This window comes from Scophthalmus maximus, chromosome 4 (assembly GCF_022379125.1).
Source record: "Scophthalmus maximus strain ysfricsl-2021 chromosome 4, ASM2237912v1, whole genome shotgun sequence".
NCBI classification, from domain to species: Eukaryota; Metazoa; Chordata; class Actinopteri; order Pleuronectiformes; family Scophthalmidae; genus Scophthalmus; species Scophthalmus maximus.
The window spans coordinates 658344-672043 of NC_061518.1; the positions used below are offsets into that span (position 1 = coordinate 658344).

Below are 13700 nucleotides of genomic sequence, written 5' to 3' on the forward strand. Positions count from 1 at the left end.
CGCAGCGTGAGACTCGGCCTCCAGCCAGTGACACATGAATCCGAGATGATCCAGAGATAAAATGTACCAGTATTTTCCTTCCAGTCGTTCCACACGACTCAGCCTCTGAACACCAGAGCTGGTGACCAGCGTGTGCGAGCGGTCGTGGGATCATTGTGTTCAGGTGCGCTGCTCTGGACGGGGATTATTTCTCATCCGGAACTAAAACACTCGTCAGGACGAATGATGGACGGGTCCTGGTGGAGGTGATCAGACGTGAAGCTGCTGAGCATCTGAAGACCAAACGCTGAGGAGGAATTTAAAAAAACTTCTGAGTGACACAGTGGATGATAAGCTGTTCGTGCTGCATTCAGGGTCTTCTTAAAAACACCATCCGTCTCTGGCCTGTCCCTCCTTGATGGATGGATTAGAGGCTGCGATTGTTTTCCTGCTGCAGTTTCATTTGAAGTTTCCTCAGATTTAATTGGAAGCGTGCGACGAGCTAAGCTCCGGAAAAACACGTTCAAACACGACGCCTCCCCGCCGCTCCGCCGGACCGTTCCCCGAGTCGGAGTCTGGGCGGGTCGGGGGAAATGTGTTTGAGGAGGATTTTGATTTAATCATCGCGGGACGGAGCTGTGCTGCTTTTAAATCAGAGATAATATCACAACAAGTTCGCACGCTAATCTTCTGATAATTGAATTCTTATTTATGAGGCGGCTTTTATTTGTTCTGGTGCGAATGTGTTCGGAGACAAAGTCCAACATCTTCTTCTTCTTCTTCTTCTTCAGCAAGTTTCAACAGAGTGAACACGTCGACGTCTGGAGACGGAGATGAACTGGGCGTTTGTACGGTGTCCCAGAGGAGGCAAAGACCACGGAACCAAGGAGACAAATATAGAGTTAGAGCAAACACACACACAGATGAACAGACACAATATTTCCAGAACTCAGGATATTTGACTTAGTTCAATTACGAGAAATTCTCCTTTTCTCATCACGTCTCCTTTCCTCACCACGTCATCACATCTACTTTCCTCATCACGTCTCGTTTCCTCACCACGTCTCGTTTCCTCACCACGTGTCCTCTGCCCCATGAGGTCAAGGAAAGATGAAGGAGAATCCCTAAGGAGTTAGGAAACAAGAACCTGACGACCACTAACCCCAGACTTTTGTTTAAACCAACTTTTCATCAGGCGACATTATCCATCAGTTGGTCACAGGAAGTCACAACAACACAGTGAAAAGTCACTTTGACCGGTGTGTCGTCCTCCGCCATGTTTATTTACCCAGAGTTCGGCCTGACGGATGAGGTGTGTTTGAATCTCACCTCCCGCGTCGTGTCGTTTTCTCCTCCTTCCTGATCACGGCGGCGGATTCTCTCCTCGCCGTCTGGTCGGCCTCGGCGCAGACACACAAACGACTTCGCTGTGTAAAGAACATCATTTCCTTTTGTCCCGCCGCCGCATTCCGTCTTTATTATTGCATAACAGAGGAGTAAATGCAACAGATTCATCCTCTCTAACGACTTCCTCGTCGGGCCGTCCCTCCCTCGACGCCGCGCTCCGCTGTGATGAATGCGGCCGCGGCCCGGCGAGCGCGAGGCGGCGAGGACGGAGGCGTGAGAGGGAACAACAACAACCACAAGAGGAAAACAAAAGGGTTGAGGAGAGATCACGGGAGGATTGAGGAGGGAAAGTGTTGTGTATCAGAACCATTAAGAATCTCATGTGTTGCTTCTTCCTCTGGGCTCAGCCGATAATGGAGTCGGGCTTTAGGACTCGCCTGGCAGCGAGCGCGCCGCCGCGGACAAGGGCCCTCGAGACCGCCGCCGAGCGAGCGCACGGCCTCCGGGACCAAAATTGACATCGTCTGGAGAGCGGAGCAATCATCCGCCCCGGCGTCACCGAGCATTTACGTCTGAGCCGAGCGGCGAACGGTAAATCTTGACCTTTAGAGAAGACTGTGATTCCATTTTCTTTGCCGACGACCGCGGATTTCCCGCTGGTTTATCTGTGGGTTTAAATCCACTGATTCACCTCATCTGTTTCCTCCCGGCGCCGCCGGGGACGAGGAGTCGAACAGAAGAAGGAGAAATACGAGGACAGACGACGTGTGGATACGCGATCCGACTGAGCTTCTGTTTTTCAGAGTAAATACTCCGGCGAACGTGCAGGAGAGTGATCGACGAGCCGCGGATCAATTATTAACCTCGACAGATTCATCAGCCGTCGGTCGAATCTCCAGGAGGAAACACGGGGACAGAAATCTTCCTTTAGGGGAAGACAATGTTCCTTGTAGAGACAGAAATAATGTCCGCCATCTTAGTGTAGCACGTTAGCTAGGCTGCGGAGCATTGTCGGTTCTTCTGGAGTCAAATCAAAGGACTAATTAAAATAACCTGATGAAAAAGTCGGAGGATTAGCAGAGCAACAATCCTCCTGATCGCCCCCTGGTGTCTGGCTGCAGTACAGGTCATAAGCCCCGCCCCCTAGTGTCTGGCTGCAGTACAGGTCATAAGCCCCGCCCCCTAGTGTCTGGCTGCAGTACAGGTCATAAGCCCCGCCCCTGGCGTCATGTGAGGTCGTTCTTATGACTGATGTTTTGCACGTGTACATGTTTCTGATCACTTTGATTCTCATCAGTTATTTGATGATATAAAAACGTCACTGACTCACGATTGGTCGAGAGCGTGTGTGTCGGCGGGACCTCGTTACCACGGCTCCACTCCACGATGTGTCGTCAAACTTTATGTACAGTTATTGATGGTCTTCATATTTTTCCTTCTTTCCTTTTTTCTTTTCCTCGTTTTCTTTCTTCCTCTTTCCTTTCCTTGTTTTTCTTTCTTCCTCTTTCTTTTCCTCGTTTTCTTTCTTCCTCTCTTTCCTTTCCTTGTTTTTCTTTCTTCCTCTCTTTCCTTTCCTTGTTTTTCTTTCTTCCTCTCTTTCCTTTCCTTGTTTTTCTTTCTTCCTCTCTTTCCTTTCCTTGTTTTTCTTTCTTCCTCTTTCTTTTCCTTGTTTTTCTTTCTTCCTCTCTTTCCGGTGATCTAATTTTAAAGAATCCTGAATTCTTAAACGATAGCTGGACTCACTCCTCGTCCGACTTCTTGACCTCGTGACCTCTTCCCCCTTCGGCGTAAATGACAGAATAAAGAAACGCTTGTGAGTTTTCAGCCTGACGTCTCCTCCGGCGGTGCTTCGCCGTCAGTATAAAACTCCTCTGGGGGTCGGAGCCGAGCGCCGGAGCTAACGTCCTCTCCGGCGTCGCTCTCCGGCCGTTAGCGCTGTGGACTCGGCCCCTTCGCCGGGCGCAGACGGCCTCATTGCCTCCTCCGTCCTCCTCCTCCCGGGACGGCGGCGAGCAGTTTAAAGTGATTTCTCTCCACACGTCGAACCATAAGTGCAGCAAACATCCGCCCGTTAGAGCCGCTGAATTGTAAAACATGATAGTCTGTGATGTTACTCTTGCTCTTTTCTTTTTTTCCCCCGACGCGTCTTTTTAAAAAGCTCAGCCATCACCGCGGAGATGAGCTAATTAAATTGGTACATTTTACAAGTCTTACTCAATAAATCTGAATAAATTAACAAGGCATTACTAAGGCGGCTACATTAAATTTGCATAGTGCGTTTAATGAATATGCAGCCGCGAGTGGAAAGGTCTGCCACTGTGAACCCGCGGCAAATTAGCATAACTACTTCCAGCGTGTTTCTTAAATAATGCTCTCATTTGCACATCACTGAGTTGGCTAATTCTGGCGTCGGCGGCGGGGAGGGGCGGGGGGGCGCCCGCGTAATTAAAGAATCCCACTTTAATTTTTAATGAAGTTTATGTTACATCAATCCTGACAGTAATGAGGGAGACGTGGAAACAAAAAGGCTGCTAATAATTAAATTCACAAACCAGTTTGAGGGATAATAACTCCTGAGGAGGAATTACATGACTAATTATTAATTAAATATTCATAGCATCGTGCAGCACAGAGAGGCGGCGGCTGCTGGCGACAGCGGCCACCCTGACGCCAAGCGGCTTTTTATCTGTGAAGGACCTGAGCGGCTGGTGGCGGCGCCGCACGCCGTCATCGGTTCTGATGACCCCTGACAACAGGAGCTGTGATTGGCGGCGTTCTCAGTCGCTTCACGCCGAGCTGATCTCTGATTGGAGCAGGAGGCTGCGGCTCGTCCGGTCTGTGTGGTTGAAGGAAATTAAATGTTTCACGAGTTTCCGGTTGGAAACATGGAGCCTGGTGGTGACATCGTCATCACGCACCACACTGTGAAAAGGAAAACTTGAAACTGCTCGACTCACTGGGAACTTTTAATAAAGTGAAGAAAAAATGTTTAATGTTTTTTTAAACTTGGCAAAGTTGATGAAATTTGCAGCACATTCGTTTATAATTTGATCTATGGTGACAAAATGTGAAGGAAAAAAAACTGGGTCTCCAGATGATTTCTGAAGGGGTGTTTAGAACTGGAAAAAGTATATATTTATGTATATATATATATATATACATATATATATCGGTTCTGGAACCAGATATATAGAAAACACTTTTCTGCTTACACGTAAAAAATGCAAAAGTTTGGAAAACTTAAAATTCACTTTTTGGATTATATATATATATATATATATATATATATATATATATATATATATATATATATATATATAAGTATGTAAATAACAATTATTAAAGATAAATGACCGGAAGAAAATCATTTGGCACAAATGTTAGTGAGCTGGAAAATTCCATTTCCAGCTTTTGTAGTCCACAGCTGGAAAGTGAATTTTGAATTTTTCCAACCTTTTGTGCATTTTACGTGTCAGAAGAAAAGTGTTCAGGCTGAATGAACAGATCTGAATGTGTGGAGCTGATGCACGTGAATATAATATAATATTATATTATATTACATTATGTCAACATATATGGCTCAAACAATCCAGGTCCATTGTTCTGAGTCCAGCTCCACGTTTTCCTCCTCACAGACAAACTTCAGGTCACGTGACCTCGAACCACGAAACAAGGTAAATCTCAGCCGAAGCGTCGTGCACCTGATGAGGAGGAGGAGGAAGAGGAGGAGGAAGAAGAGGAGGAGGAAGAGGAAGAGGAGGAGGAAGAGGAGGAGGAGGAAGAAGAGGAGGAGGAGGAGGAAGAAGAGGAGGAGGAAGAAGAGGAGGAGGAAGAGGAGGAGGAGGAGGAGGAGGAAGAGGAGGAGGAGGAAGAGGAAGAGGAAGAAGAGGAGGAGGAAGAGGAGGAGGAGGAGGAAGAGGAGGAAGAAGAGGAGGAGGAGGAGGAAGAGGAAGAAGAGGAGGAGGAGTTTACTTCACCTTCCTCCATCACACCGTCGCTCTCTCAGGTGTTTTCGCTCCGTTTCCCCGCAGGTGAGTTTCCCGCCAGTTATTTTTGAAAACGTAGTGACGTAATCAGGCGAGCGGCGGTTTGATCGATTTCCGGATCAAACTCTTCTTTCACTAAACAACTGAACAGAAACACGAGTGAACAAGTGAAAGGACACGAACATATACGAACATCTACCTGGAGACGAGGTGACGCACGGTGATGACATCACCCGATGTTTACCTGTGTCTGTGATGCGTTCAGGGACCTGTGGCGTTAGTTTAGTACGTGTTTTTGTTACTGTACAGGTTAAAGTGAGCAGTTTATGAAATGTGATGTTGTTATCCACACATTCAGTGTTTGTATGAATCATCGCCACACGCGTGTTGTATGATCTCTTCTTCTGATTCTGTGTTCATGTGGAGTTTCTTTACATTTACGCACTTTTTCATCGGTGAAAAATCAAACGGATTTGTTCCTGTGAACCTTCTGAGGGAAAGAGTCAAAAACTTTACAGTTTCATTTACTTATGATAAAAAACTTTGGTCCACACATGATGACGTTTCCATCTGCCCCATGTTTACTCTATTGTTCTGTACGACATCATTTATTCACTGAATCTGTTTCCACGAGTCGCATCAACGTTTTAACTCGAACTGATGAAAATTATATTTATAGATTTTATTTTAAAACGTGGATGGAAACAAAGGTGATGATGATTCTGAAATATGGAGGGAAATCTTTCTCTATCTCTACTGAACATGCAGGTTGTCTCTAGGCTGTTTCTGTTTCCAGGCCTTTCCAGGCCTTTCCAGTCTATTTCCAGAAAGTTTTTCCAGGCGTTTTCAAGGCATTTTCCAGGTTGTTTCCGGACTGTTTCGAGGATGTCCCATGTCTATTTCCAGGCTCTTTCCAGACTGTTCCAGTCTGTTTCCAGGCTGATTCCAGGATCTTTCCAGGCTTATTACAGGATCTTTCCAATCTATTTCCAGGTTGTTTCCAGGTTGTTTCCAGGCAGTTTCCAGGCCCTCCTCTGCGACCAGGTGGCGTGTTTGCGGCCTGACTCACTCATCATCTGTCAGAGTGGCTCCTAACGAGCGCCAGCGTTTCATTGGCTGCTCCTCACTCAGACACTAATCGCTGCTCTAACGAGCCGCTCTCATGACGACGCCGCTCGCTCACTAATCGGCCTCCGATTTGCTTAATCAGCGGTTTAATTGGAGTGATGGCGTCGTCAAGGGGAAGTAAAGCAGCGGCGACGCACACACACACACGCACGCACGCACGCACGCACGCACACACACACTCACAGCTCCAACACCTGAAGAGACCAAATAACTGAGCCGTTGTTTTAGCTTATTGATCTGAAATCGATTTGATATCGATCATATTTGTATTTTATATTCTCTCTGTGCTGCTGCGTTCAAAGACCTGCGTTGGGGGGGAAACTTTAAGAGGACGAACTTTGATTTGAACTCATTAATTCAGCTGCTGGTTATCAGTCATTGATAAATCTGTTGATCGTTTTCAGGAAATGTCCATCGTGACCTTTTTTAAACGCTCTCGGCGTTACTCTAAACTTTATTGAAACGTCAGACGGTTCTGACTCCTCCTCTTCCTGTGCAGGGTCCCGAGGAGCTGAAAGTGGGCGGAGTCACGAGCAGACCCTGGTGCGAGGATCGTGGGTGGAGACGGCGAGACTCGGGCGGCAGGAGGTAAATCACACACACTGACACTGAACACACACGCAGACGCTCACAAGTGTGTGTGTGTGTGTGTGTGCTTGACCTCTGACCTTTCCGCTGAGTGTTAACATGGGGAGTTTATCGCTCTGGTTTTAAAAGTATTGATTTTGAGAAACAGAAAAATTATCGTTAAAAAAACAACCAACCAACCAACCACACACATTTAGATGATGAAGATGGTTTATCGTTAATATTTACTGTTAAAGAAGCTTGTTGGTATGTTCACACACCAGCTGTGTGTGTGTGTGTGTGTGTGTGTGTGTGTGTGTGTGTGTGTGTGTGTGTGTGTGTGTGTGTGTGTGTGTGTGTGTGTGTGTGTGTGTGTGTGTGTGTGTGTGTGTGTGTGTGTGTGTGTGTCAGCGTGCTGGGTGGTAACGGCCATGACACACTCAGTGGCCCCCATTCATTTATTTCTTAATAAGGGTCTGGTTAACCTGCGGCAGCGACAGCAGGGGGGGGTGGGGGCGGGGTTAGCGGGAGGGGGGGGGGGTCATTAATCCCACACAAATTGGAGGCTCAGTGGCGGCGGCAGCGGTGTAGTACTTAACCACACACATCAGGTTCAGGCTCATCATGTGACGTCCGGTGCCTCGTCCTGACGCCTCGTCAACAACGGTTACCGACGGTTAACGACATGGTGGAACGGAAACATTTGAATATTCATATATTTTAATAAAATTAAAAAAAACTGGACAAATGCTCGTTTTGGAAACTTGATCAGTTTTGTTTCGAGTTGAAATAAAAAGCGGAACCCCTTTTGCTTTTATTTAGAAAAACCAACGTCGTCATGATGTAAAGAGACGTGTGTGTGTGTGTGTGTGTGTGTGTGTGTGTGTGTGTGTGTGTGTGTGTGTGTGTGTGTGTGTGTGTGTGTGTGTGTGTGTGTGTGTGTGTGTGTGTGTGTGTGTGTGTGTGTGTGTGTGTGTGTGTGTGTGTGTGTGTCGTTGTGTTTAAAATGCAGAGCAGCAGCTCTGGTGGAGACACTTCAGCACGTTCCTCATCATCCACCGATACTTGAGCTGCTCAGAGACGGACCACACACACACACACACACACACACACACACACACACACACACACACACACACACACACACACACTTCACACGCAGCCTATGGGACGTCCCGATGGTCTCTGACACTGAATCTCGCTCTGATTGTTGTCAAATGTTCCTCATTGTTTAAAACAATATGATTCATATAATAATATGATTATGAATCTGCAGCTTCATGAACGTGACTCGTCTTCTGTCCGTCTCTCACTGATTCAATTCACCGGTGGTCGTTCGTGGTCCTGGTGACTTCAGGTCGAATCGTTACGTTTCACCTCAGCAGCTCGTGTGGATTCATCTGCGCTGAGGGAATATCGTCCCTCACAAAAAGATTGTTTGTTTGGTCAGAAACTTACAGAGAGCAGCTGTTTGAGGAAACTGAAACTGTAAATGTGTGATTTTAATATTCTCCAGTGGGAACCAACGAGCTCAGAGCTCAGCGGTGTGGGGGGGGGGGACGTCAGACAGCGACGGACACACTGGTGAACAATTTCATCTTCGTCTTCAGCATTTAAAATATGAAAAGATCCCACTGGTGTGTGTGTGTGTGTGTGTGTGTGTGTGTGTGTGTGTGTGTGTGTGTGTGTGTGTGTGTGTGTGTGTGTGTGTGTGTGTGTGTGTGTGTGTGTGTGTGTGTGTGTGTGTGTGTGTGTGTGTGTGTGTGTGTGTGTGTGTGTGCAGCTCGGTGATGCGCTTCTGTGGCTGCGACGTCTGAAACACAGAAAAACAACTCGTCACATTTCAGCACACACAAGTTTCATCATACTGTTAGTTATTATTATTATTATTATTATTCATTATAATAATGATAATTATTAACAACAGATGATGAACGAAAATTTCGCTCTCTGTGTGTTGGTCAGTGAATGAACTCTGACGTGTCCTTAATCTTTTAATTATTAATAATCTGTAACATATTATCATAATCTAAGTGTTTCACTACAGTGATGTCACTTTACTGATGCTCTTTGATTGGCTGCTCTTTAACCAATCACAAGACAGCAAGGCCTTGAACTTTCACCTCTGGTCTTCATTAATATTTACATTTATACTTGTCATGTGATTTACTGTAACTGTATGAAGCTTCAACGGAGAGAATAAAAAACATAATTCATCATAATTGATTAAAAATCATCAGGATGAACGGATGAATAATATTAATATTAATGAAAGCGTTTCAATCTTTTTGAATAAATTATTTAGAAAACGTTAAGACGCCAAACTGGAAATCTGTGAAGGAAAACTTTTTATTAAATATAAATAATTATGTTTTTGAATGTAAAATAAAAATCATATTTAAACTCTTCTGGAGTTAATTTCATTTATTTAATTCATTTAACTTTTTTTGAAGCATCGAAAAACAAAAAAATAACAAAAATGATCAAAGAATTAAAACCAAATATTTATATGATCTTTGATCAAACCAAAAAAAATCTAGTAACAAAAACTCTAATCAAAATTGATGAAGGTGAATCTGAAGAACTCGACAGTGAATTCTTTCTTTTTTTCTCTTTGTGAATATTTCAACATCATCAGTTTCGTGTCTCTGCATCCTGATGATCAGCCCACAGGTCAAAGGTCAGACGTGTGAAAGTGGCTCTTCCTGTGTGTGTGTGTGTGTGTGTGTGTGTGTGCGTGTGCGTGTGCGTGTGTGTCTTGGTCCTCTGGGAATATTCAATCCCTCAGCTCCTCCACTTTCAATCCTCCTGCGCTTTGAAACTGTTTGTCATCACAAATTAATCTGATGTCAAACGTAATAATAATAATAAAAAAACAGCTGATTTTTATCATTAAATAACACGTGACTTCATGTTAAAGCAGACGTTTCGTTTTTATCTAAATAGTCTCACTTACTCTGTTATTGTTTATTGTTTATTGATTTGTCTCGCGAGTTCATAAAATAATCAATGAACCCTCAGACAACGACCTGGTGACGCTCACGTCATTAATTCACTGATCGGTCGTTTCACTCACGAAAATTCTGTCACGTCTTAACGACGTTATTACTAGTTATGATGTTTTCATTCTAATAATAATAATTTGACAAAGATATGAAAAAGATTTGAAATTTATATTTCAAATAAGATGTATAGAAGGCGCGTGCCTGTGCGCGGGTCGTTGCAGAGATTGTCAGTAAATAATTTCAATTCATTTTTTTCACCAAAAGAAAAATAGTCAAATTTTGTGATTCTGAAAAAAATAATTATAAAAACTTTAACGAGATTTTTTTTTCTGATTTCAACAAAATCGAAAAATGAAAGTATGTCACAAAAAAAGATAAAACAAATAAAATACATGAAACGGAACTGAATAGAAAACAAAAACCTGTGCGTGTGCGTGTGCGTGTGTGTGTGTGTGTGTGTGTGTGTGTGTGTGTGATGAATGAAGAGTTCATCTCAGAGGTCGATGCTCAGTCACACGTTCACATTAAAATCCGCCTCATTTAATCCTCTGAAAAAAACTGGAGTTTGTTCTCACACGTGAAGAAGAAGAAGAAGAAGAAGAAGAGCGAGGGAATTAGATCTGATGAGAATCTGGAGATTATTAATATTCATTTAAAGATTGACACACTGGAGAAAATCTGAAAAACACGAAAATATAAATTTATAAAATCCCGTTAAAAACCAGAGCTGAGAATTTATCATCTGCGTAAATTAAGTTCAAATTAAAATGTTTTTTTAAAAACACGTTGTCACATATTGTCTGTATAATTTGAATTATCACATATTTGTCATCGTGATGCGGATTTGATGAAACTGAGCTGCGTAAAACTGAAAGAGACCAAAAGTCCCTGAACGCGACTCAATCAGCGGCACACACACACACACACACACACGCACACACACACACACGCACACACACACACACACACACACCCACACACACACACACACCCACACCCACCCACACACACACACACACACACACGGGCCGACACATACCTCCGCAGCGCCGCGCGGCTCCGGCACAGTCCTCCCCGGGAGTCGCGCCTCCTCTCTCGGCTCTTCTCGCCTCTTTTCGCCTCCAAGTGAAAATGACTCGTGTTGTTAAAAACGTGTAAATGAAAAACACAGCGTGCCCCCCCCCCGTCCCCTCACCCCCTCATCCTCCCTCCCTCCCTCCCTCCGCCCCCTCCTCCTCCTCCTCCCGCCTGTGATCATGTGATGGTGAAGAAGTGGCCCCATTAATGAAGCTCCTCTCCGGGGGTCTCCTCTGCTCCTGTCTCCGCCGTCCTCCCGCACACGGGACACACCGACGCAGGGACATGGAGGAAGCAGCCGCTTAGCGCAGCGGAGGAAGGAGCAGGACCGGACACCGCGCGCTGCACCTGCCGACGACCCGCAGCAGGCCGGCGGGGAGGAGAGGAGGCACCGGCCGCTGCGTCCTCAACTTTTCACCAACTTGTCGGCGGCGGAGCTGCGCGTAAAAGACCGAAGCATGCGCGTCGAGCGCCAGGCGAGTTCCCGTTCGTGCGCAAAGTTGTTGTGAAGAGTTGGAAGTTGTTTGGACAAAGTTTGTGAGATTGAAGCGACTCTTTCCTGAGACTGATCCTGATCCTGATCCTGATCCTGACCCGGCTCGGCTCGGCTCGGCTCGACTCGGTCCCGGCTCCGGCTCAGCCGAACCATGCCTCGCCCGGGGAGGAACACGTACAGCGACCAGAAGCCCCCGTACTCCTACATCTCGCTCACGGCCATGGCCATCCAGAGCTGCCCGGAGAAGATGCTGCCCCTCAGCGACATCTACAAGTTCATCATGGACCGGTTCCCCTACTACCGGGAGAACACGCAGCGGTGGCAGAACTCGCTGCGGCACAACCTGTCCTTCAACGACTGCTTCATCAAGATCCCGCGCCGACCGGACCAGCCGGGCAAGGGCAGCTTCTGGGCGCTGCACCCGAGCTGCGGCGACATGTTCGAGAACGGCAGTTTCCTGCGGCGCAGGAAGCGCTTCAAGGTGGGCGGCGTGCAGGCCCCGGACCCGCTGGCGCCCAGCGGCAAGGCGCACGACGCCGCGCACTACCTGCAGCAGCAGGCCAAGCTGCGGCTGAGCGCGCTGCACGCCGCCGCCGCCGCCGCGCACCTCCCGCAGCTGCCGGCCGGATACAACCTGAGCTCCGTGTCGCAGCCGTCCAGCTTCAAACACCCGTTCGCCATCGAGAACATCATCGCCAGGGAGTACAAGATGCCCGGCGGCCTGGCGGCCTTCTCCTCCGCCGGGTACCCGCTGCACAGCCAGCTGACCCCGGCCTGGCCGCACATGTACGGCTCCGGGATGATGGACACGGCGGCGCCCATCTCCATGGGCCCCGGCGACTACTCGGCGTACGGCATGCCGCTCAAGTCCCTCTGCCACGGCGGACAGACTCTGCCCGCCGTCCCGGTGCCCATCAAGCCCACGCCCGCCTCGGTGCCGGGCCTCCACGGGCTGCCGTGCGCGCACATCCCGGCGTTCCTCGCCAACTCGCCCCAGTCGCTGAGCCCCACGTCCCCGCAGACCGGCCGGAGCAGCCCGGCCGCGCCCGGGGAGCCGCTGCCCTCCTCGGCCTCGCTGCTGCAGTCCGTGGTGGCGGTGCACTGACGGAGAACCGGGACGTTCCTGCTCCGTTTTTTTATATATATATACGTTCAAAAAGATAAAAACTATTTAAAAAGGGAAAAACACTTGTCGACGCCCGAAGCAGCGGCTCGGTTTCCTTTGAGTTCGGTTCAGTTTGTCAGTTTTTCTGAAGAGAAAGTGAAGAAAACACGTGTCGATCATCTTGTCAAGGACACAACAGGTTGACCTCTGACCTCCCAACACACGCACACGCACACACACACACACACACACACACACACACACACACATCATTCCTGACAAACAGAAATCTATATTTTTTCCTCCGGAGACAAACGATCCGGATCTTTTGTGTTTTTCTCTCTTTGCTCCTCCAACTGAAAGATGAACGACTCTGAGTCTTTTCTCCTCCAACTGTTGCTGAATGAAAAACTTTATTAATAAACACACACAACAACAACAACACACCATAACAGGAAACTCTTCATTTAAAAAAAAAAATGCACATTTTGCATTTTTGGTACCAAATAATGACGCATTTCCTTTTTCCCCCTTTTTAAAATAATATGGAAATGAACAATCAAACAGAGAGAAGATGAAATGTAGACTTGAGTGATATATTTATGTCCGAGGTTCTGCAGATGTTTGGACCATGAATGCAACGATCCACTGTCTCATGCACTTTTGAAAGAAATGAAATTCATCTAGACGTCTTTTTTATTCAGCAGCCGAGTTGGTTTGATTTAATTTTTTTTCTTTTCCACGCTGGTGCTGAACTGAGTCTGTGTTCGTGTATTTGCTGCATGAACCAAGTGTCTGAAAAAGGAAAAATATTTCAGTGTCTGTAAGTTTTTAATTTTTCTCTTTTTTTTTTAACTTTCTGTTCTTTTTGGAGTTGAAAGCATAAAAGCATGAACACGAACAACGACGGGCTTTTTTTATTCCCTGCGCTCTTCTCGTCCGCTCATCACATCCAATAAAAAGAAAAACCTTTGTGAGATTAAACGTGAAGGCGACTTGTTATTCACACA

General features: G+C 46.6%; 2 protein-coding genes across 2 annotated transcripts; both read left to right on the top strand.

Annotated features, from left to right (window-relative positions):
- The first annotated feature begins 11285 nt into the window (after positions 1 to 11285).
- Positions 11286 to 13669, top strand: LOC118301993 (forkhead box protein B1-like). Its single transcript, XM_047331747.1, has one exon. The coding sequence runs from the start codon at positions 11737 to 11739 to the stop codon at positions 12688 to 12690; it is 954 nt and encodes a 317-aa protein (XP_047187703.1). The 5' UTR covers positions 11286 to 11736; the 3' UTR covers positions 12691 to 13669.
- Positions 11737 to 12690, top strand: LOC124849923 (forkhead box protein B1-like). Its single transcript, XM_047331678.1, has one exon. It carries the CDS (start codon positions 11737 to 11739, stop codon positions 12688 to 12690), a length of 954 nt encoding a protein of 317 aa, XP_047187634.1.
- Positions 13670 to 13700: the final 31 nt, after the last annotated feature.